Here is a 23312-nt window from a genome sequence, read left to right as displayed (position 1 = left end):
TTGTATTTGTAATCATGCTTTTGTATCATATTTTATGAAGAAGACTAGTCAGTTGGCAATATGGCGCCACCTGTTGTCATCTTCTCTCTGCTCTGATTCCCAAATGTGGTCAAACATTAATATAGTATATACAACAGTAATGAAAAAATCACACAAAATATGACTCTTTTTTTTTTTTTTTAATAGTTGTTAACTTAAAATGGCACCAAATAGTATACCCCCAAAGCAAACCTTTCGGTATGCCAACATTTCTTCAGCTACTTTCAGGGCAGGGTCGGATGATGATGAGCTACAATAAAATGCATCATGGCCTCAATTCAATGGTCGCTGGAGCCTATCCCAGCTGTCATAGGGCGAGAGGCAGGGTACACCCTGGACAGGTCGCCAGTCTGTCGCAGGGCCAACACACAGGGACAGACAACCATTCACACTCACGTTCACACCTAATGGCAATTTGGATTATCCAATTAACCTATCCCCACAAGCTGCATGTCTTTGGACGGTGGGAGGAAGCCGGAGTACCCGGAGGGAACCCACGCAAACACGGGGAGAACATGCAAACTCCACACAGAAAGACCCCGGCCTGATGTTAGAATTGAACTCAGGACCTTCTTGCTGTGCGGCAACAGTGCTAACCACTGTGCCACCGTGCTGCCCAATTCAATTCAATTCAATTGTATTTATATAGCGCCAAATCACAACAAAAGTCGCCTCAAGGCACTTCATAGATACAGAGAAAAACCCAACAATCATATGACCCCCTTTGAGCAAGCACTTTGGCGACAGTGGGAAGGAAAAACTCCCTTTTAACAGGAAGAAACCTCCGGCAGAACCAGGCTCAGGGAGGGGCGGCCATCTGCTGCGACCGGTTGGGGTGAGAGAAGGAAGACAGGATAAAGACATGCTGTGGAAGAGAGACAGAGGTTAATAACAGATATACACTACATTTTCATCAATGACATTTTTCATAAAGCAAGCCTACAAAAGCCTATATGTCATGGTCCTGGGTCATTTTGACCCAGTGTTCTTAGTTTTCCTGTAGTTTTGTATTTTGTTCCTTATGTCCATTGGATTGGTTGGTTTGGTATTTGGATTCCCCCTGTGTCCATGTTTTTATTGTGGTGTTTGTTCTGGTACCGTGTTCCCATCCTTTGTGTTCTGTGTTCTCCTCATCCCCCCATATTCATCCTTCTTCTCTGCCTCTCTCTCTCTGTGCTCATCTCTGTGTACTGTGTTGTGTTTAAGGTCCACATCTTGGTGTCAGTATTTTCAGTTTCGTGTCCTCCCTGCTCGCTAATTGTCTTCAGCTGTGTTCCCCGTGTGTTCCCACTTCCCTCATTACCTTCTGTGTATTTATGTCAGAGTGTCCCTTTGTTCTGTGTTGCGTCGTCCCTCTAGGTTGTGTGCATTTACCGTGTCTTCCCAGCGCCTCAGCTTTAGTTGCTCCCAGGTTAGTTATTGTATGGCTTCTTATGTTCCTGTTAATAAAGACCTGCCTTTGAGGTCATCACCGTGTGTCTAGAGCTGTGCATTTGGGTCCTCTCTTGCCTTCACACAGCTGCCGCTTGACACTATATTTAGATGAAGGTCAGATGGAGGTCTCAGACTGCTTGCTGCTGGATTGGAAAAGAAAACACCAAAAAAGAGCCACGTGACAGCAACTGCAACATTGCTACTAAATTTGAAAAGTGACTTGTTGATGACTTGTGATGTGTTGGAGCTTTTGCTCCATAACCTTTTAGTTCATGGTGCGCAGAAATCATTTGAGCCACATGTGATTCCGAAGATCCTCCAGGGTGAAGCGGTCCTTGTAGTGCTTCCTCAGACACCCCGTCAAAAAATCCCTGCATTCTTTACAGAAATGAAATACTCTTGTTAAAGTTATCCACAAAGTTATTTCACCTTTCTTATATCAACAGCCCTTTTGGCAGAAATCTTACTGTTTGAAATGTCAGCTAAAATCGGTGGGTTTTGGTTGATGATCTTGTAGTCGCAGTCAAATGGTAACTTGTTGTGTAACAGCTGGTACATCACAACACCCAGCTGCCAGGCTGTAGTATATTCTGCAGAGCAGAAGCCGTACATGAACCACTCTGGACTATTGTAGATCCTGGTTCCTAAAACACAAAGATAAGAAGAATTAATGGGGAGGGAACATGATGTGGAGACAGTTCATGACAGCACAACGCTGTGGCTGAAAACATACCTGCGTTCCTCCTGAACCTTTGTCCCGGAGTAAACGTGACTCCACAGCCAAAATCGATGTATCGCACTCGGGGTTCCTCCGAAGATGTTTCAATTAGAATGTTGTGTGGTTTAATATCTCGGTGGAAAACCCCCTTGTTATCCATCGTAATGGCTGCGTCAACTAGTTGCTTCATTATGACCTAAAAGAAAGGAAGCCATATTTGGAGCACAGGACATTCTCTATGAAAAACTGCTGTAAGCTCCAAATGCTCGTCACTTACCTTAACATGTGTCTCTGACAGAGGTTTATCTGTAGTTTTGAGGTAATTGTCTAAGTCCATGCAATTTTCTGGTTTCTCAAAAACCATAATAAGCTCATCTTCCAGATCAAACCAGTCAAGTAGAAGTGGGGTTATACTGCTTTCCGTATCGTGTGGTCCAGCCCCAACTTGTATCAGTAGCGCCACCTCCAGGGGAACATCAGTACTTTTCCCATTCCAATCCTTCAGAAGGAAAGTTACTTCAGGTCAGTATTCAGAATTTCAACAAAAGTAGCTATCAGCGTACAGACAGTTTTGAAATAGTCACAAAATGACCTGATCTTTAAAAAGCATTCTTTCCACTGAAACATGTCAGTTTAAACAATAAGGTGACCCACTGTTCATAGAATTCGACCATATTTCCTGACGATTTCACACACAACTGTGAGACCAGTCTGGTTCATGCACGGAGGAAATACGTGCCTTATGCTTGATGCCTGAGAAGGCCTGAAATAATATAAATACCTGCTGGAATAAGAAAAGACGCTTACCATTGTTGTGCGCGCAAGTCTGCGCTGTTGAACATGTTTGATTGCCACCTGCATTAAAGACATTTTCTGGGTTAGAGAAGTACAAACAGGAATAAACTGAAGATCTGTGAAATGCAAATGTAAGAAGCCATACTGGAAAACTGTCTTTTATGCGTATTCCAGAAAACACGGTGGCAAAGCCTCCATGACCCAGCACCTCCAGCTCTTGATATTTTTCCAGGAAGTCTTCTGCAGACACACAGGAAAAACATACAGGTTATGACTTGTTACACAGAAAACAGCTGGCACAGTCCTATAGAGCTTTGCTATAACATTTCTATTAATTGGTAAATAGCAGCTACATTTTAGCAGATTAGTAGGTAGGTAACGTCACTACTGCCCAGAGTGTCTCTTATTGTCGATTGGTCCCACAGGAATCAAACCCAATCTCAAACCCCAGGACAAATTCTAAAGGATCTTGTGATCCAGCTCAGAAATATTGCCATTATCTTACCTTTTCTGTCAGTGCCGGATATCCTCGGTGAGTCACATGTTTCAGAGGGTTCCTGGGTGGGACTCTCCTCTGGGCTTGTTGTCCTGCTTTTTTTGCTGGATGGTCCCTCAGATTCGTCACTAGTGCTCTTCCGTTTGTTGCTCCTCTTAATTATACTAGAGTCGCTTGAAGGCACTATGAGAAGGCCAACTAAAATGGAAAAAGTAGTTTGACTTTAAGCATTTTCAGTCCAACTCTGTGTGTCAACTGCTTTCTACTGACTTTCTAAGGTCTGGCAATCGTGCATTAAAGCAATAACTGCACACTGAAAATCAACACAAAGAAGGCTAAATGAACCAACTACAAAGTTAAAGACCGTTAGTACACAGTTAAAGTCACAAAATAAACTACATAGCCAAGATAATGTCACAGCTAAAACAGGTCTTATCACTTACATTTCAAACTGGATTCCCCAGAAACAAAGTGGCTGGGACCCGGTTTTGGACCTCCACTGCTTTTGCTTTTTTTGGGGGATTTGTCCAGTCTTTCAGGTAAGTCCCTTCTCTTTCTTCCCTCTATTCTTCCATCTGGAGTCATCTTCACCAGTGTGGAGATGCAAGGCTCTGTTTGGTGTCCTGAAATCAACAAAAGATGATTTAAGTCAAATTCAGTTGCCTCAAATAAAAACCCAGAAGCATGCATAATTACCATATGAATCCCATTTGACTTACCTAGAGGGTTATTCAGATCCACAGGACGTGGTGCAGTATAAGTTGGCCAAGACTTTGACATTGTGTGATTCATTTAGGTTAATTTAGTTTCAGGATTTCACTCTTCACTCTGCAAAGATGCAATGAGCTGTGTGTGAGAACTATGATCTTTAGTGTCTTATAACAATGTCTTATAACAACGAGGTGATGACATCACAAGATTTTGGAATTCTTGGTTTCCATAGCTACAGAACATCAGCCTGGGCTAGGCAGTAGTTTCTGGTGAAGGCAAAGTTCTGTAAAGATTTATTTAGGGGTGCAATATTGCAAAAACTGTAGCGCAGCTGCATAAATGCATGTTTATAGAGGGCTGCTTCAAGGTGGGAACTGTGCTTCTACAACAAAGGCCATAAAACTAGTTAGGAACAAGCAATGGATATTATAGATAATATTGTAGCTATTATACCAACAAGAAGGACTCTCTTTGGGCAGCATTTACTTGTAAGGCAGTAGTGAAGGCTAATGGATAGCTTTGCAGGCTAAAAGCTAGCAGCACAGGTTAAGAGATAAGATAAGATAAGATAAGATAAGATAAGATAAGATAAGATAGAACTTTATTAATCCCTCGGGTGGGTTCCTCTGGGAAATTCGACTTCCAAAAAAAGCACAGCAACGACCAAAGTTACAGTTACAGAACTGTTATATATATACACACACACACACACACACACACACACACACACACACACACACATATATATATAAATACAGAGACAAATATAAATAAAATATACAAAGGGGATAAATAGAATAAATAGGAATAAAAAATAAAAATACAAGTGAATTGCACATTTCAAGTATTGAGTCTGTTGACTATTTACAAAAAGTATTGCACAAGGTATTGTACAGTGAGGTGAAGAGGCACTACAGCTTAGTTGTTCCCCCCTCCTTTGTCCTCCTGTTTCCCCTCCCTCTCCCCTCCAGAGAGGAGTTAAACAGTCTGATGGCGTGTGGGACAAAGGAGTTTTTAAGTCTGTTAGTTCTTGTCTTGGGGAGAAGCAACCTGTCACTGAACAGACTCTTCTGGTTGTTTATGGCCGTGTGCAGAGGATGCCCAGCATTGTCCATAATGTCCATCAGTTTCTTTAATGTCCTTTTCTCTGCCACTGTCACCAGAGTGTCCAGCTTCATGCCGACCACAGAGCTAGCCCTCCTGATCAGTTTCTCCAGCCTGGATGAGTCCCTCTTTGCTGTGCTGCTCCCCCAGCACACCACAGCATAGAAAAGTACTCCAGCAACCACTGACTGGTAAAACATCCTCAGGAGCTTCCTGCAGATGTTAAAAGACCTCAGCCTCCTGAGGAAGTACAGTCGGCTTTGGGCTTTTTTATACAGGTGCTCTGTGTTGCATGACCAGTCCAGTTTATTGTCCACCCACAGCCCGAGGTACTTGTACTTGTTGACCACCTCCTCCCCCTCTATCTGAACTGGCAGTGGACCTTCTCTGGACCTCCCGAAGTCCACAACCAGTTCCTTAGTCTTTGAGGTGTTGAGTTGCAGGTGGTTTGTGTGACTCCATAAGTCAAAATTCACTTGATTTCAGTTTTATTTACAGCACCAAATCACAAAAACAGTTGCCTAAAGGTGCTGGAATGTGTTGACTGATCTATAAATCGTATCTGTGCGCATTATTGTGACTAGTTACTCACTAAATGTATGAGCAGTATTGGATGTAATGCATAATAAAATTATGCGTTACTGTGATGAGGTTATATTTTTCAAGGTTCAAAGGCTATAGAAAGAAAGCACGTGTAGCCCAGTGAATTTGAACTTCCACAGTTATTCTTTTTCCTTTCCTGCCTAATGTATTTTCTTATAATTTCTCAATAATTTATTTGCTCTGTTTTACCTAACCTCCGACTGTCTTGGTGAGTGTTGTGGAAGTTAGTATTGTTAGCTGATGTAACAAGCATGGTACCTGCTTCCCAACTCTATCGGTGTGGTTTTTTTTTTTCTTTTTTTCTTTAACCGCTGGTTGTTCATATTTATGTTCCACTTGTATACCTCATCTGTTTGTATGTTGTATACTCACTGATTGTTCAATAAAGTTCTTGTTAAAAATACACACATATATATATATATTAGGGGTGCAACAATACACAAAATTCACGGTTCGGTTCGATACTTTGGTGTCACGGTTCGATATTTTTTCGATACAAAAAAAATGTTCATGCCTTTTTAATTTGTCATTTATTAAAATTATAAATATATATTTTAACTCAAAAGTACAGTTTTTAAATTTAACCCTAACCCTTGTGCGTGTTTTTTATTTTGACAGCGAATGCGCACCTGCGGACCACTTATGTGCAGCCCTGGTTATTTAGCTCATCATATCGCAGCCACAGAAATTCTTTTGTCCATGAAACCATAAAGCTGCACTTTCTTTTTGCCTTATAGTCTGATTTGTCATAACTTCTCCGTTTTGTGGTAAGCTTTTCTTTGGCTGTCACTTCTTCACCCTGACCTGTCTTATTTGGCTCAGCAGAACTAAAATATATATCCTGCTGCTTTTACACACGCACTCACATAACGCTCAGCGATTCTCTGCGCGATCAACCTCTCACATGTTTAAGCTGCAGGAGATTTCACTTGTCATGTTTGCATAGTAAGCTAACGATTGATAAGACGATGTCAGAGGAATTGGTGCACAAATTATCATCACTCACCAATCAGTGCTGTCGCTCTCTATACACAGTTCGTGCGATTGCAAAGTGAAAGCAAAAAACAAGCGCAAATTCAAACGCGATTTCAATATGTCACATATTGACAGTATATAAGTATTGTCTTGAGCACTGTTAGTGCCAACATATATAAATGGCAAAATAAAATAAAAATACTTCATGAATATCTCATAATTGTATATATTTGTGCATTTGAGCTGAGCATTGAGCGGGGACTTTTCACTATCGATCGATTATGATCAATGACAGTGAACCTGAGCACCTCCCCTACCTTTGGTGTGCGCTCACGCAGCTTGTAGAAAAAGTTTAGTGTGGAAGAAGTGGAGAAGGTGGAGCTGAAAAGCTGACATAAAACAATTAAAACTAAAAATGGGTGCAGCAAAATGTGTCGATTTAACCGCCATGTTAGCTGTCAGTGCTGCTGCACCAGCAGCAAGCGGTAACAACTAGTGACAACCAGTGAGAACCAGCAACAACCGGTAACCAAGCCTCACAGTCAAATATTGTTTGAAACAGATACTTGGATTTCAAATAATTTAGAACTGATACTACCTTTTATGTGATGCTCCTCTTCTATCCAAATCACCTGAAAGGCAACAAAAAAGATTCTCTATCCCTGGTGATTGCTGCAACCAGCAGCACAGCAGTGAAAAAAAAAGCAGTGATCATTTGTATGTAAACAACACATGAGTTATTGGATGTGATCGCTACAGGTTATCACATCCAATATGGCAACAGCTCTTGAGCAATGTGTGCATGACATGACAAAGGTTAATAAGAGGCCTAACATTGTAGAGGGAAGCCAAAGTGTTTGAGGAGAACTCGGAAAGACACAGGCCATCACCATGGACTCAACCAAAAAGGATGAATGCATGTTGTGTGCATGCTGCATACCTATGTGTTCAAAGTAAAACGTGTGTACTGAACAGAGCATTTGCCATCCAGAAGCATTTATTGTATTTGTAATCATGCTTTTGTATCATATTTTATGAAGAAGACTAGTCAGTTGGCAATATGGCGCCACCTGTTGTCATCTTCTCTCTGCTCTGATTCCCAAATGTGGTCAAACATTAATATAGTATATACAACAGTAATGAAAAAATCACACAAAATATGACTCTTTTTTTTTTTTTTTAATAGTTTTTAACTTAAAATGGCACCAAATAGTATACCCCCAAAGCAAACCTTTCGGTATGCCAACATTTCTTCAGCTATTTTCAGGGCAGGGTCGGATGATGATGAGCTACAATAAAATGCATCATGGCCTCAATTCAATTCAAGGGTCGCGGGGGGCGCTGGAGCCTATCCCAGCTGTCATAGGGCGAGAGGCGGGGTACACCCTGGACAGGTCGCCAGTCTGTCGCAGGGCCAACACACAGGGACAGACAACCATTCGCACTCACATTCACACCTAATGGCAATTTGGATTATCCAATTAACCTATCCCCACAAGCTGCATGTCTTTGGACGGTGGGAGGAAGCCAGAGTACCCGGAGGGAACCCACGCAAACACGGGGAGAACATGCAAACTCCACACAGAAAGCCTGATGTTGGAATTGAACTCAGGACCTTCTTGCTGTGCGGCAACAGTGCTAACCACTGTGCCACCATGCTGCCCAATTCAATTCAATTCAATTGTATTTATATAGCGCCAAATCACAACAAAAGTCGCCTCAAGGCACTTCATAGATACAGAGAAAAACCCAACAATCATATGACCCCCTTTGAGCAAGCACTTTGGCGACAGTGGGAAGGAAAAACTCCCTTTTAACAGGAAGAAACCTCCGGCAGAACCAGGCTCAGGGAGGGGCGGCCATCTGCTGCGACCGGTTGGGGTGAGAGAAGGAAGACAGGATAAAGACATGCTGTGGAAGAGAGACAGAGGTTAATAACAGATATACACTACATTTTCATCAATGACATTTTTCATAAAGCAAGCCTACAAAAGCCTATATGTCATGGTCCTGGGTCATTTTGACCCAGTGTTCTTAGTTTTCCTGTAGTTTTGTATTTTGTTCCTTATGTCCATTGGATTGGTTGGTTTGGTATTTGGATTCCCCCTGTGTCCATGTTTTTATTGTGGTGTTTGTTCTGGTACCGTGTTCCCATCCTTTGTGTTCTGTGTTCTCCTCATCCCCCCATATTCATCCTTCTTCTCTGCCTCTCTCTCTCTGTGCTCATCTCTGTGTACTGTGTTGTGTTTAAGGTCCACATCTTGGTGTCAGTATTTTCAGTTTCGTGTCCTCCCTGCTCGCTAATTGTCTTCAGCTGTGTTCCCCGTGTGTTCCCACTTCTCTCATTACCTTCTGTGTATTTATGTCAGAGTGTCCCTTTGTTCTGTGTTGCGTCGTCCCTCTAGGTTGTGTGCATTTACCGTGTCTTCCCAGCGCCTCAGCTTTAGTTGCTCCCAGGTTAGTTATTGTATGGCTTCTTATGTTCCTGTTAATAAAGACCTGCCTTTGAGGTCATCACCGTGTGTCTAGAGCTGTGCATTTGGGTCCTCTCTTGCCTTCACACAGCCGCCGCTTGACACTATATTTAGATGAAGGTCAGATGGAGGTCTCAGACTGCTTGCTGCTGGATTGGAAAAGAAAACACCAAAAAAGAGCCACGTGACAGCAACTGCAACATTGCTACTAAATTTGAAAAGTGACTTGTTGATGACTTGTGATGTGTTGGAGCTTTTGCTCCATAACCTTTAGTTCATGGTGCGCAGAAATCATTTGAGCCACATGTGATTCCGAAGATCCTCCAGGGTGAAGCGGTCCTTGTAGTGCTTCCTCAGACACCCCGTCAAAAAATCCCTGCATTCTTTACAGAAATGAAATACTCTTGTTAAAGTTATCCACAAAGTTATTTCACCTTTCTTATATCAACAGCCCTTTTGGCAGAAATCTTACTGTTTGAAATGTCAGCTAAAATCGGTGGGTTTTGGTTGATGATCTTGTAGTCGCAGTCAAATGGTAACTTGTTGTGTAACAGCTGGTACATCACAACACCCAGCTGCCAGGCTGTAGTATATTCTGCAGAGCAGAAGCCGTACATGAACCACTCTGGACTATTGTAGATCCTGGTTCCTAAAACACAAAGATAAGAAGAATTAATGGGGAGGGAACATGATGTGGAGACAGTTCATGACAGCACAACGCTGTGGCTGAAAACATACCTGCGTTCCTCCTGAACCTTTGTCCCGGAGTAAACGTGACTCCACAGCCAAAATCGATGTATCGCACTCGGGGTTCCTCCGAAGATGTTTCAATTAGAATGTTGTGTGGTTTAATATCTCGGTGGAAAACCCCCTTGTTATCCATCGTAATGGCTGCGTCAACTAGTTGTTTCATTATGACCTAAAAGAAAGGAAGCCATATTTGGAGCACAGGACATTCTCTATGAAAAACTGCTGTAAGCTCCAAATGCTCGTCACTTACCTTAACATGTGTCTCTGACAGAGGTTTATCTGTAGTTTTGAGGTAATTGTCTAAGTCCATGCAATTTTCTGGTTTCTCAAAAACCATAATAAGCTCATCTTCCAGATCAAACCAGTCAAGTAGAAGTGGGGTTATACTGCTTTCCGTATCGTGTGGTCCAGCCCCAACTTGTATCAGTAGCGCCACCTCCAGGGGAACATCAGTACTTTTCCCATTCCAATCCTTCAGAAGGAAAGTTACTTCAGGTCAGTATTCAGAATTTCAACAAAAGTAGCTATCAGCGTACAGACAGTTTTGAAATAGTCACAAAATGACCTGATCTTTAAAAAGCATTCTTTCCACTGAAACATGTCAGTTTAAACAATAAGGTGACCCACTGTTCATAGAATTCGACCATATTTCCTGACGATTTCACACACAACTGTGAGACCAGTCTGGTTCATGCACGGAGGAAATACGTGCCTTATGCTTGATGCCTGAGAAGGCCTGAAATAATATAAATACCTGCTGGAATAAGAAAAGACGCTTACCATTGTTGTGCGCGCAAGTCTGCGCTGTTGAACATGTTTGATTGCCACCTGCATTAAAGACATTTTCTGGGTTAGAGAAGTACAAACAGGAATAAACTGAAGATCTGTGAAATGCAAATGTAAGAAGCCATACTGGAAAACTGTCTTTTATGCGTATTCCAGAAAACACGGTGGCAAAGCCTCCATGACCCAGCACCTCCAGCTCTTGATATTTTTCCAGGAAGTCTTCTGCAGACACACAGGAAAAACATACAGGTTATGACTTGTTACACAGAAAACAGCTGGCACAGTCCTATAGAGCTTTGCTATAACATTTCTATTAATTGGTAAATAGCAGCTACATTTTAGCAGATTAGTAGGTAGGTAACGTCACTACTGCCCAGAGTGTCTCTTATTGTCGATTGGTCCCACAGGAATCAAACCCAATCTCAAACCCCAGGACAAATTCTAAAGGATCTTGTGATCCAGCTCAGAAATATTGCCATTATCTTACCTTTTCTGTCAGTGCCGGATATCCTCGGTGAGTCACATGTTTCAGAGGGTTCCTGGGTGGGACTCTCCTCTGGGCTCGTTGTCCTGCTTTTTTTGCTGGATGGTCCCTCAGATTCGTCACTAGTGCTCTTCCGTTTGTTGCTCCTCTTAATTATACTAGAGTCGCTTGAAGGCACTATGAGAAGGCCAACTAAAATGGAAAAAGTAGTTTGACTTTAAGCATTTTCAGTCCAACTCTGTGTCAACTGCTTTCTACTGACTTTCTAAGGTCTGGCAATCGTGCATTAAAGCAATAACTGCACACTGAAAATCAACACAAAGAAGGCTAAATGAACCAACTACAAAGTTAAAGACCGTTAAGTACACAGTTAAAGTCACAAAATAAACTACATAGCCAAGATAATGTCACAGCTAAAACAGGTCTTATCACTTACATTTCAAACTGGATTCCCCAGAAACAAAGTGGCTGGGACCCGGTTTTGGACCTCCACTGCTTTTGCTTTTTTTGGGGGATTTGTCCAGTCTTTCAGGTAAGTCCCTTCTCTTTCTTCCCTCTATTCTTCCATCTGGAGTCATCTTCACCAGTGTGGAGATGCAAGGCTCTGTTTGGTGTCCTGAAATCAACAAAAGATGATTTTGTTTAAGTCAAATTCAGTTGCCTCAAATAAAAACCCAGAAGCATGCATAATTACCATATGAATCCCATTTGACTTACCTAGAGGGTTATTCAGATCCACAGGACGTGGTGCAGTATAAGTTGGCCAAGACTTTGACATTGTGTGATTCATTTAGGTTAATTTAGTTTCAGGATTTCACTCTTCACTCTGCAAAGATGCAATGAGCTGTGTGTGAGAACTATGATCTTTAGTGTCTTATAACAATGTCTTATAACAACGAGGTGATGACATCACAAGATTTTGGAATTCTTGGTTTCCATAGCTACAGAACATCAGCCTGGGCTAGGCAGTAGTTTCTGGTGAAGGCAAAGTTCTGTAAAGATTTATTTAGGGGTGCAATATTGCAAAAACTGTAGCGCAGCTGCATAAATGCATGTTTATAGAGGGCTGCTTCAAGGTGGGAACTGTGCTTCTACAACAAAGGCCATAAAACTAGTTAGGAACAAGCAATGGATATTATAGATAATATTGTAGCTATTATACCAACAAGAAGGACTCTCTTTGGGCAGCATTTACTTGTAAGGCAGTAGTGAAGGCTAATGGATAGCTTTGCAGGCTAAAAGCTAGCAGCACAGGTTAAGTCAAAATTCACTTGATTTCAGTTTTATTTACAGCACCAAATCACAAAAACAGTTGCCTAAAGGTGCTGGAATGTGTTGACTGATCTATAAATCGTATCTGTGCGCATTATTGTGACTAGTTACTCACTAAATGTATGAGCAGTATTGGATGTAATGCATAATAAAATTATGCGTTACTGTGATGAGGTTATATTTTTCAAGGTTCAAAGGCTATAGAAAGAAAGCACGTGTAGCCCAGTGAATTTGAACTTCCACAGTTATTCTTTTTCCTTTCCTGCCTAATGTATTTTCTTATAATTTCTCAATAATTTATTTGCTCTGTTTTACCTAACCTCCGACTGTCTTGGTGAGTGTTGTGGAAGTTAGTATTGTTAGCTGATGTAACAAGCATGGTACCTGCTTCCCAACTCTATCGGTGTGGGGTTTTTTTTCTTTTTTTCTTTAACCGCTGGTTGTTCATATTTATGTTCCACTTGTATACCTCATCTGTTTGTATGTTGTATACTCACTGATTGTTCAATAAAGTTCTTGTTAAAATTACACACATATATATATATATTAGGGGTGCAACGATACACAAAATTCACGGTTCGGTTCGATACTTTGGTGTCACGGTTCGATATTTTTTCGATACAAAAAAAATGTTCATGCCTTTTTAATTTGTCATTTATTAAAATTATAAATATATATTTTAACTCAAAAGTACAGTTTTTAAATTTAACCCTAACCCTTGTGCGTGTTTTTTATTTTGACAGCGAATGCGCACCTGCGGACCACTTATGTGCAGCCCTGGTTATTTAGCTCATCATATCGCAGCCACAGAAATTCTTTTGTCCATGAAACCATAAAGCTGCACTTTCTTTTTGCCTTATAGTCTGATTTGTCATAACTTCTCCGTTTTGTGGTAAGCTTTTCTTTGGCTGTCACTTCTTCACCCTGACCTGTCTTATTTGGCTCAGCAGAACTAAAATATATATCCTGCTGCTTTTACACACGCACTCACATAACGCTCAGCGATTCTCTGCGCGATCAACCTCTCACATGTTTAAGCTGCAGGAGATTTCACTTGTCATGTTTGCATAGTAAGCTAACGATTGATAAGACGATGTCAGAGGAATTGGTGCACAAATTATCATCACTCACCAATCAGTGCTGTCGCTCTCTATACACAGTTCGTGCGATTGCAAAGTGAAAGCAAAAAACAAGCGCAAATTCAAACGCGATTTCAATATGTCACATATTGACAGTATATAAGTATTGTCTTGAGCACTGTTAGTGCCAACATATATAAATGGCAAAATAAAATAAAAATACTTCATGAATATCTCATAATTGTATATATTTGTGCATTTGAGCTGAGCATTGAGCGGGGACTTTTCACTATCGATCGATTATGATCAATGACAGTGAACCTGAGCACCTCCCCTACCTTTGGTGTGCGCTCACGCAGCTTGTAGAAAAAGTTTAGTGTGGAAGAAGTGGAGAAGGTGGAGCTGAAAAGCTGACATAAAACAATTAAAACTAAAAATGGGTGCAGCAAAATGTGTCGATTTAACCGCCATGTTAGCTGTCAGTGCTGCTGCACCAGCAGCAAGCGGTAACAACTAGTGACAACCAGTGAGAACCAGCAACAACCGGTAACCAAGCCTCACAGTCAAATATTGTTTGAAACAGATACTTGGATTTCAAATAATTTAGAACTGATAGTACCATTTATGTGATGCTCCTCTTCTATCCAAATCACCTGAAAGGCAACAAAAAAGATTCTCTATCCCTGGTGATTGCTGCAACCAGCAGCACAGCAGTGAAAAAAAAAGCAGTGATCATTTGTATGTAAACAACACATGAGTTATTGGATGTGATCGCTACAGGTTATCACATCCAATATGGCAACAGCTCTTGAGCAATGTGTGCATGACATGACAAAGGTTAATAAGAGGCCTAACATTGTAGAGGGAAGCCAAAGTGTTTGAGGAGAACTCGGAAAGACACAGGCCATCACCATGGACTCAACCAAAAGGGATGAATGCATGTTGTGTGCATGCTGCATACCTATGTGTTCAAAGTAAAACGTGTGTACTGAACAGAGCATTTGCCATCCAGAAGCATTTATTGTATTTGTAATCATGCTTTTGTATCATATTTTATGAAGAAGACTAGTCAGTTGGCAATATGGTGCCACCTGTTGTCATCTTCTCTCTGCTCTGATTCCCAAATGTGGTCAAACATTAATATATAGTTTTTTATACACAAGTACTTGGAGAAACAAAGGTTTCTGGGGCAATGTGCTCATTTAAAGGCACATATAGGGCTAAGGGCTCAGTTCAAACACAGTGGGTTGTGGGGATTAATCCAGCTCCGACAAGTCTCAGGCGGATCTTACCGCTAGCAGCCCAGGAATAAAGCCCCCGAAGATCTGCCTCTTTCCGAAGACGACGGAGCAGGACAACAAAGCCGGCTCTCTTCCCCCGCTTCCTCCGACGAGGCCTCTGAAGCAAAATTGAGCTGACCGGCAAGAGTGGAGGTGAACCGGGTGCTGCGTCGCGCTCAAGCGGCGATGGGAAAACAACGTCGTATCGTTGACTCTGAAAGTTATCCATAGCAGATTTGATCGGCAGTAACGCATGGCGATCATAAATCCGAAGGGAGATGACATCGGACAAAGCTGTAGCAAGAACACTTGCATAACATATGAAGTAAACAAACACACAGACGGAGGCAGCGGCACAGCCAAACACAGGCGCCATCTTGCTTCTTGGGACAACAACAGTAATGAAAAAATCACACAAAATATGACTCTTTTTTTTTTTTTTTTAATAGTTGTTAACTTAAAATGGCACCAAATAGTACCCCCAAAGCAAACCTTTCGGTATGCCAACATTTCTTCAGCTATTTTCAGGGCAGGGTCGGATGATGATGAGCTACAATAAAATGCATCATGGCCTCACTTCAATTCAATTCAATTCAAGGGTCACGGGGGGCGCTGGAGCCTATCCCAGCTGTCATAGGGCGAGAGGCGGGGTACACCCTGGACAGGTCGCCAGTCTGTCGCAGGGCCAACACACAGGGACAGACAACCATTCACACTCACGTTCACACCTAGTGACAATTTGGATTATCCAATTAACCTATCCCCACAAGCTGCATGTCTTTGGACGGTGGGAGGAAGCCGGAGTACCCGGAGGGAACCAACACAAACACGGGGAGAACATGCAAACTCCACACAGAAAGCCTGATGTTGGAATTGAACTCAGGACCTTCTTGCTGTGCGGCAACAGTGCTAACCACCGTGCCACCGTGCTGCCCAATTCAATTCAATTCAATTGTATTTATATAGCGCCAAATCACAACAAAAGTCGCCTCAAGGCACTTCATAGATACAAAGAAAAACCCAACAATCATATGACCCCCTTTGAGCAAGCACTTTGGCGACAGTGGGAAGGAAAAACTCCCTTTTAACAGGAAGAAACCTCCGGCAGAACCAGGCTCAGGGAGGGGCGGCCATCTGCTGCGACCGGTTGGGGTGAGAGAAGGAAGACAGGATAAAGACATGCTGTGGAAGAGAGACAGAGGTTAATAACAGATATACACTACATTTTCATCAATGACATTTTTCATAAAGCAAGCCTACAAAAGCCTATATGTCATGGTCCTGGGTCATTTTGACCCAGTGTTCTTAGTTTTCCTGTAGTTTTGTATTTTGTTCCTTATGCCCATTGGATTGGTTGGTTTGGTATTTGGATTCCCCCTGTGTCCATGTTTTTATTGTGGTGTTTGTTCTGGTACCGTGTTCCCATCCTTTGTGTTCTGTGTTCTCCTCATCCCCCCATATTCATCCTTCTTCTCTGCCTCTCTCTCTCTGTGCTCATCTCTGTGTACTGTGTTGTGTTTAAGGTCCACATCTTGGTGTCAGTATTTTCAGTTTCGTGTCCTCCCTGCTCGCTAATTGTCTTCAGCTGTGTTCCCCGTGTGTTCCCACTTCTCTCATTACCTTCTGTGTATTTATGTCAGAGTGTCCCTTTGTTCTGTGTTGCGTCGTCCCTCTAGGTTGTGTGCATTTACCGTGTCTTCCCAGCGCCTCAGCTTTAGTTGCTCCCAGGTTAGTTATTGTATGGCTTCTTATGTTCCTGTTAATAAAGACCTGCCTTTGAGGTCATCACCGTGTGTCTAGAGCTGTGCATTTGGGTCCTCTCTTGCCTTCACACAGCCGCCGCTTGACACTATATTTAGATGAAGGTCAGATGGAGGTCTCAGACTGCTTGCTGCTGGATTGGAAAAGAAAACACCAAAAAAGAGCCACGTGACAGCAACTGCAACATTGCTACTAAATTTGAAAAGTGACTTGTTGATGACTTGTGATGTGTTGGAGCTTTTGCTCCATAACCTTTTAGTTCATGGTGCGCAGAAATCATTTGAGCCACATGTGATTCCGAAGATCCTCCAGGGTGAAGCGGTCCTTGTAGTGCTTCCTCAGACACCCCGTCAAAAAATCCCTGCATTCTTTACAGAAATGAAATACTCTTGTTAAAGTTATCCACAAAGTTATTTCACCTTTCTTATATCAACAGCCCTTTTGGCAGAAATCTTACTGTTTGAAATGTCAGCTAAAATCGGTGGGTTTTGGTTGATGATCTTGTAGTCGCAGTCAAATGGTAACTTGTTGTGTAACAGCTGGTACATCACAACACCCAGCTGCCAGGCTGTAGTATATTCTGCAGAGCAGAAGCCGTACATGAACCACTCTGGACTATTGTAGATCCTGGTTCCTAAAACACAAAGATAAGAAGAATTAATGGGGAGGGAACATGATGTGGAGACAGTTCATGACAGCACAACGCTGTGGCTGAAAACATACCTGCGTTCCTCCTGAACCTTTGTCCCGGAGTAAACGTGACTCCACAGCCAAAATCGATGTATCGCACTCGGGGTTCCTCCGAAGATGTTTCAATTAGAATGTTGTGTGGTTTAATATCTCGGTGGAAAACCCCCTTGTTATCCATCGTAATGGCTGCGTCAACTAGTTGCTTCATTATGACCTAAAAGAAAGGAAGCCATATTTGGAGCACAGGACATTCTCTATGAAAAACTGCTGTAAGCTCCAAATGCTCGTCACTTACCTTAACATGTGTCTCTGACAGAGGTTTATCTGTAGTTTTGAGGTAATTGTCTAAGTCCATGCAATTTTCTGGTTTCTCAAAAACCATAATAAGCTCATCTTCCAGATCAAACCAGTCAAGTAGAAGTGGGGTTATACTGCTTTCCGTATCGTGTGGTCCAGCCCCAACTTGTATCAGTAGCGCCACCTCCAGGGGAACATCAGTACTTTTCCCATTCCAATCCTTCAGAAGGAAAGTTACTTCAGGTCAGTATTCAGAATTTCAACAAAAGTAGCTATCAGCGTACAGACAGTTTTGAAATAGTCACAAAATGACCTGATCTTTAAAAAGCATTCTTTCCACTGAAACATGTCAGTTTAAACAATAAGGTGACCCACTGTTCATAGAATTCGACCATATTTCCTGACGATTTCACACACAACTGTGAGACCAGTCTGGTTCATGCACGGAGGAAATACGTGCCTTATGCTTGATGCCTGAGAAGGCCTGAAATAATATAAATACTAGGGCTGCCACAAACGATCATTTTGATAGTCGACTAGTCACCGATTATTTTTGCGATTAGTCGACTAATCAGATCATCCATTGGACGTAAAACTACAGCTTATTGCACCAGCAGTATCTGCTCTTATATAACTATCATTAGCTTACAGCTTTAAGTGTTTAAGGTCTGTGCTAACTAAAAATAAAGACAAGATGATAGTTTATTAAATTTTAATGAAATTTGCAGATTGTTTCGGTGAAGTTTAATAAACTCCTTGCTATCTAAAATATAACAGGACACTGGAGTATATTCTGGAGCATCTCACACTTCTGATAATCAGCTGTCTGCTTGATGTTTATTCAGCTGTGTAAAAACTATAACTTTAATCTCAGACAAACTGATTTACTCAGGAACAAATAAAATACTAAAAAAAGCCAAACAATAACATTTTAAGTTATCTAAGTGACTCATATATATTTAACCTGAGTAGCGAAAGACGGCGGTGGGTTTGAAAACGATTTGCGGGGAGTCCGGTGTTCTCACGGCGCTAGTGAGCCTAGCCCCCGGCTCGCTAACGAGCTAGTGGGTAACAGATGTCTCCGAAAACGTCGGAGCGCTTTTGAAAATATGCGGTGTCTTGATAAACTGAGCAGATATTTGAGGTTTACACAGCTACATTCTCGCCTGAAAATATGTTAAACGTTTATTTTGTGACCCAGAAAGAATAATAAGAGTAACATTAAAACTAACTAGCTGCCGCCATTGTTGGAAACTGCGCTGGGCCGCGCTATGAATTCTGGGACACAGCTGCTTCTTCTTTTTCTTCTTCGGGGTTTAACGGTAGCTGACATCCTTGTACATGCAATGCTGCCATCTTCTGTTTCAGTCCGTTATTACACTCTTAAATCCTGCCACTTACTCCTGCGTCTTTTGTGATCTTACAAAGCTTCAAACGACGCGTCGACTATTAAATCAGTCGTCGACGATTTTGATAGTCGACGTAATCGTGACTAGTCGACAAATCGTGGCAGCCCTAATAAATACCTGCTGGAATAAGAAAAGACGCTTACCATTGTTGTGCGCGCAAGTCTGCGCTGTTGAACATGTTTGATTGCCACCTGCATTAAAGACATTTTCTGGGTTAGAGAAGTACAAACAGGAATAAACTGAAGATCTGTGAAATGCAAATGTAAGAAGCCATACTGGAAAACTGTCTTTTATGCGTATTCCAGAAAACACGGTGGCAAAGCCTCCATGACCCAGCACCTCCAGCTCTTGATATTTTTCCAGGAAGTCTTCTGCAGACACACAGGAAAAACATACAGGTTATGACTTGTTACACAGAAAACAGCTGGCACAGTCCTATAGAGCTTTGCTATAACATTTCTATTAATTGGTAAATAGCAGCTACATTTTAGCAGATTAGTAGGTAGGTAACGTCACTACTGCCCAGAGTGTCTCTTATTGTCGATTGGTCCCACAGGAATCAAACCCAATCTCAAACCCCAGGACAAATTCTAAAGGATCTTGTGATCCAGCTCAGAAATATTGCCATTATCTTACCTTTTCTGTCAGTGCCGGATATCCTCGGTGAGTCACATGTTTCAGAGGGTTCCTGGGTGGGACTCTCCTCTGGGCTCGTTGTCCTGCTTTTTTTGCTGGATGGTCCCTCAGATTCGTCACTAGTGCTCTTCCGTTTGTTGCTCCTCTTAATTATACTAGAGTCGCTTGAAGGCACTATGAGAAGGCCAACTAAAATGGAAAAAGTAGTTTGACTTTAAGCATTTTCAGTCCAACTCTGTGTCAACTGCTTTCTACTGACTTTCTAAGGTCTGGCAATCGTGCATTAAAGCAATAACTGCACACTGAAAATCAACACAAAGAAGGCTAAATGAACCAACTACAAAGTTAAAGACCGTTAGTACACAGTTAAAGTCACAAAATAAACTACATAGCCAAGATAATGTCACAGCTAAAACAGGTCTTATCACTTACATTTCAAACTGGATTCCCCAGAAACAAAGTGGCTGGGACCCGGTTTTGGACCTCCACTGCTTTTGCTTTTTTTGGGGGATTTGTCCAGTCTTTCAGGTAAGTCCCTTCTCTTTCTTCCCTCTATTCTTCCATCTGGAGTCATCTTCACCAGTGTGGAGATGCAAGGCTCTGTTTGGTGTCCTGAAATCAACAAAAGATGATTTTGTTTAAGTCAAATTCAGTTGCCTCAAATAAAAACCCAGAAGCATGCATAATTACCATATGAATCCCATTTGACTTACCTAGAGGGTTATTCAGATCCACAGGACGTGGTGCAGTATAAGTTGGCCAAGACTTTGACATTGTGTGATTCATTTAGGTTAATTTAGTTTCAGGATTTCACTCTTCACTCTGCAAAGATGCAATGATCTGTGTGTGAGAACTATGATCTTTAGTGTCTTATAACAATGTCTTATAACAACGAGGTGATGACATCACAAGATTTTGGAATTCTTGGTTTCCATAGCTACAGAACATCAGCCTGGGCTAGGCAGTAGTTTCTGGTGAAGGCAAAGTTCTGTAAAGATTTATTTAGGGGTGCAATATTGCAAAAACTGTAGCGCAGCTGCATAAATGCATGTTTATAGAGGGCTGCTTCAAGGTGGGAACTGTGCTTCTACAACAAAGGCCATAAAACTAGTTAGGAACAAGCAATGGATATTATAGATAATATTGTAGCTATTATACCAACAAGAAGGACTCTCTTTGGGCAGCATTTACTTGTAAGGCAGTAGTGAAGGCTAATGGATAGCTTTGCAGGCTAAAAGCTAGCAGCACAGGTTAAGTCAAAATTCACTTGATTTCAGTTTTATTTACAGCACCAAATCACAAAAACAGTTGCCTAAAGGTGCTGGAATGTGTTGACTGATCTATAAATCGTATCTGTGCGCATTATTGTGACTAGTTACTCACTAAATGTATGAGCAGTATTGGATGTAATGCATAATAAAATTATGCGTTACTGTGATGAGGTTATATTTTTCAAGGTTCAAAGGCTATAGAAAGAAAGCACGTGTAGCCCAGTGAATTTGAACTTCCACAGTTATTCTTTTTCCTTTCCTGCCTAATGTATTTTCTTATAATTTCTCAATAATTTATTTGCTCTGTTTTACCTAACCTCCGACTGTCTTGGTGAGTGTTGTGGAAGTTAGTATTGTTAGCTGATGTAACAAGCATGGTACCTGCTTCCCAACTCTATCGGTGTGGGGTTTTTTTCTTTTTTTCTTTAACCGCTGGTTGTTCATATTTATGTTCCACTTGTATACCTCATCTGTTTGTATGTTGTATACTCACTGATTGTTCAATAAAGTTCTTGTTAAAATTACACACATATATATATATATTAGGGGTGCAACAATACACAAAATTCACGGTTCGGTTCGATACTTTGGTGTCACGGTTCGATATTTTTTCGATACAAAAAAAATGTTCATGCCTTTTTAATTTGTCATTTATTAAAATTATAAATATATATTTTAACTCAAAAGTACAGTTTTTAAATTTAACCCTAACCCTTGTGCGTGTTTTTTATTTTGACAGCGAATGCACACCTGCGGACCACTTATGTGCAGCCCTGGTTATTTAGCTCATCATATCGCAGCCACAGAAATTCTTTTGTCCATGAAACCATAAAGCTGCACTTTCTTTTTGCCTTATAGTCTGATTTGTCATAACTTCTCCGTTTTGTGGTAAGCTTTTCTTTGGCTGTCACTTCTTCACCCTGACCTGTCTTATTTGGCTCAGCAGAACTAAAATATATATCCTGCTGCTTTTACACACGCACTCACATAACGCTCAGCGATTCTCTGCGCGATCAACCTCTCACATGTTTAAGCTGCGGGAGATTTCACTTGTCATGTTTGCATAGTAAGCTAACGATTGATAAGACGATGTCAGAGGAATTGGTGCACAAATTATCATCACTCACCAATCAGTGCTGTCGCTCTCTATACACAGTTCGTGCGATTGCAAAGTGAAAGCAAAAAACAAGCGCAAATTCAAACGCGATTTCAATATGTCACATATTGACAGTATATAAGTATTGTCTTGAGCACTGTTAGTGCCAACATATATAAATGGCAAAATAAAATAAAAATACTTCATGAATATCTCATAATTGTATATATTTGTGCATTTGAGCTGAGCATTGAGTATGAGGTGCCGTAAGGGACATTATTACTGAAACGCTCTCACACACACAACTGAAACGCTCTCACACACACTACTGAAACGCTCTCACACACACTACTGAAACGCTCTCACACACACTACTGAAACGCTCTCACACACACTACTGAAACACTCTCACACACACTACTGAAACGCTCTCACACACACTACTGAAATTTTAGCTCTCACGCACACTACTGAAACGCTCTCACACACACAACTGAAACACTCTCACACACACTACTGAAACACTCTCACACACACTACTGAAACGCTCTCACACACACTACTGAAACCAGAGGCATTTCTGCTGAACAGGAAGTTGTTTCCTGACAAGGAAACTGATGGAAAAAGTGGTATATTTCAAAACACTACAAGGATTTCTACTCAGCAACCTGCTAGTACAGCAGTCCCCAACCTTTTTTGCGCCACGTAAACGATATAAAAAATAAAAAAACGATAAATACCATGAAAACCATAAATAGAAATGTGTTCGAATTTTTGTGGAGGAATAAAACCCATTACATAGAAAGATCTCAGCTTGTGAAGGGATACAATAAAGGTGGTATCAAAACTCCAGAATTGGAATTTATGGTTGGCACCCTTAGAATTAAATGGGTAAAATCTTGTCTGTCACAGCCAGACTCTACTTAGCTCCACATCCCATGATTCTTGTTTAATAAAATAGTATACAGGATTAGACTTTATTTTGAAATGTGATTTTGCGGCAAATAAAATCCCCATAAAGATATCAAACTTTCCAAAACAGACGTTGCATTTTTGGGAAAATGAGATTTACCCACAACTTCTCCCCATAATTCAACCTTATGGAATAATAGGGTAATAACACTTAATCAAAAATCAATTTTCAAGAGTGAC

At 41.3% G+C, this 23312-nt stretch overlaps 3 protein-coding genes across 8 annotated transcripts; all 3 read right to left on the bottom strand.

The window, feature by feature from the left end:
• Positions 1 to 297: 297 nt before the first annotated feature.
• LOC113009130 (serine/threonine-protein kinase pim-2-like) lies at positions 298 to 7579 on the bottom strand. Of its 3 annotated transcripts, none has more exons than XM_026147258.2 (11): positions 7474 to 7579; positions 4202 to 4310; positions 3926 to 4105; positions 3492 to 3680; positions 3132 to 3226; positions 2999 to 3046; positions 2469 to 2690; positions 2207 to 2387; positions 1941 to 2117; positions 1414 to 1851; positions 298 to 904 (listed from the first exon to the last, which is right to left on the bottom strand). In XM_026147258.2, the coding sequence occupies exons 2-10, from the start codon at positions 4272 to 4274 to the stop codon at positions 1760 to 1762; spliced, it is 1257 nt and encodes a 418-aa protein (XP_026003043.1). In that variant the 5' UTR covers positions 4275 to 4310; positions 7474 to 7579; the 3' UTR covers positions 298 to 904; positions 1414 to 1759. The 3 variants fall into 3 exon arrangements, with proteins under 3 accessions (XP_026003043.1, XP_080147965.1, XP_080147964.1); XM_080291839.1 differs by lacking the exon at positions 7474 to 7579 and adding an exon at positions 7193 to 7319; XM_080291838.1 differs by lacking the exon at positions 7474 to 7579 and having other exon boundaries at positions 4202 to 4336.
• Positions 7580 to 8172: 593 nt separating this feature from the next.
• On the bottom strand, positions 8173 to 15150 carry LOC113009525 (serine/threonine-protein kinase pim-2-like). Of its 4 annotated transcripts, none has more exons than XM_026147841.2 (10): positions 15013 to 15150; positions 12087 to 12195; positions 11806 to 11985; positions 11373 to 11561; positions 11013 to 11107; positions 10880 to 10927; positions 10350 to 10571; positions 10088 to 10268; positions 9822 to 9998; positions 8173 to 9732 (listed from the first exon to the last, which is right to left on the bottom strand). In XM_026147841.2, the coding sequence occupies exons 2-10, from the start codon at positions 12157 to 12159 to the stop codon at positions 9641 to 9643; spliced, it is 1257 nt and encodes a 418-aa protein (XP_026003626.1). In that variant the 5' UTR covers positions 12160 to 12195; positions 15013 to 15150; the 3' UTR covers positions 8173 to 9640. The 4 variants fall into 4 exon arrangements, 3 of the variants coding, with proteins under 3 accessions (XP_026003626.1, XP_026003629.1, XP_026003630.1); XM_026147844.2 differs by lacking the exon at positions 15013 to 15150 and adding an exon at positions 14059 to 14184; XR_003270196.2 differs by lacking the exon at positions 15013 to 15150 and having other exon boundaries at positions 8648 to 8786; positions 9296 to 9732; positions 12087 to 12221.
• Positions 15151 to 15558: 408 nt separating this feature from the next.
• On the bottom strand, positions 15559 to 20739 carry LOC113009470 (serine/threonine-protein kinase pim-2-like). Its single transcript, XM_080291840.1, has 9 exons — positions 20507 to 20739; positions 20226 to 20405; positions 19794 to 19982; positions 19434 to 19528; positions 19301 to 19348; positions 17747 to 17968; positions 17485 to 17665; positions 17219 to 17395; positions 15559 to 17129 (listed from the first exon to the last, which is right to left on the bottom strand). Exons 1-9 carry the CDS (start codon positions 20577 to 20579, stop codon positions 17038 to 17040), a joined length of 1257 nt encoding a protein of 418 aa, XP_080147966.1. The 5' UTR covers positions 20580 to 20739; the 3' UTR covers positions 15559 to 17037.
• Positions 20740 to 23312: the final 2573 nt, after the last annotated feature.

The sequence above is a fragment of the Astatotilapia calliptera genome, chromosome 17 (assembly GCF_964374335.1).
Source record: "Astatotilapia calliptera chromosome 17, fAstCal68.1, whole genome shotgun sequence".
Taxonomy (NCBI): domain Eukaryota; kingdom Metazoa; phylum Chordata; class Actinopteri; order Cichliformes; family Cichlidae; genus Astatotilapia; species Astatotilapia calliptera.
This window is presented reverse-complemented; position numbering and strand designations above follow the sequence as displayed.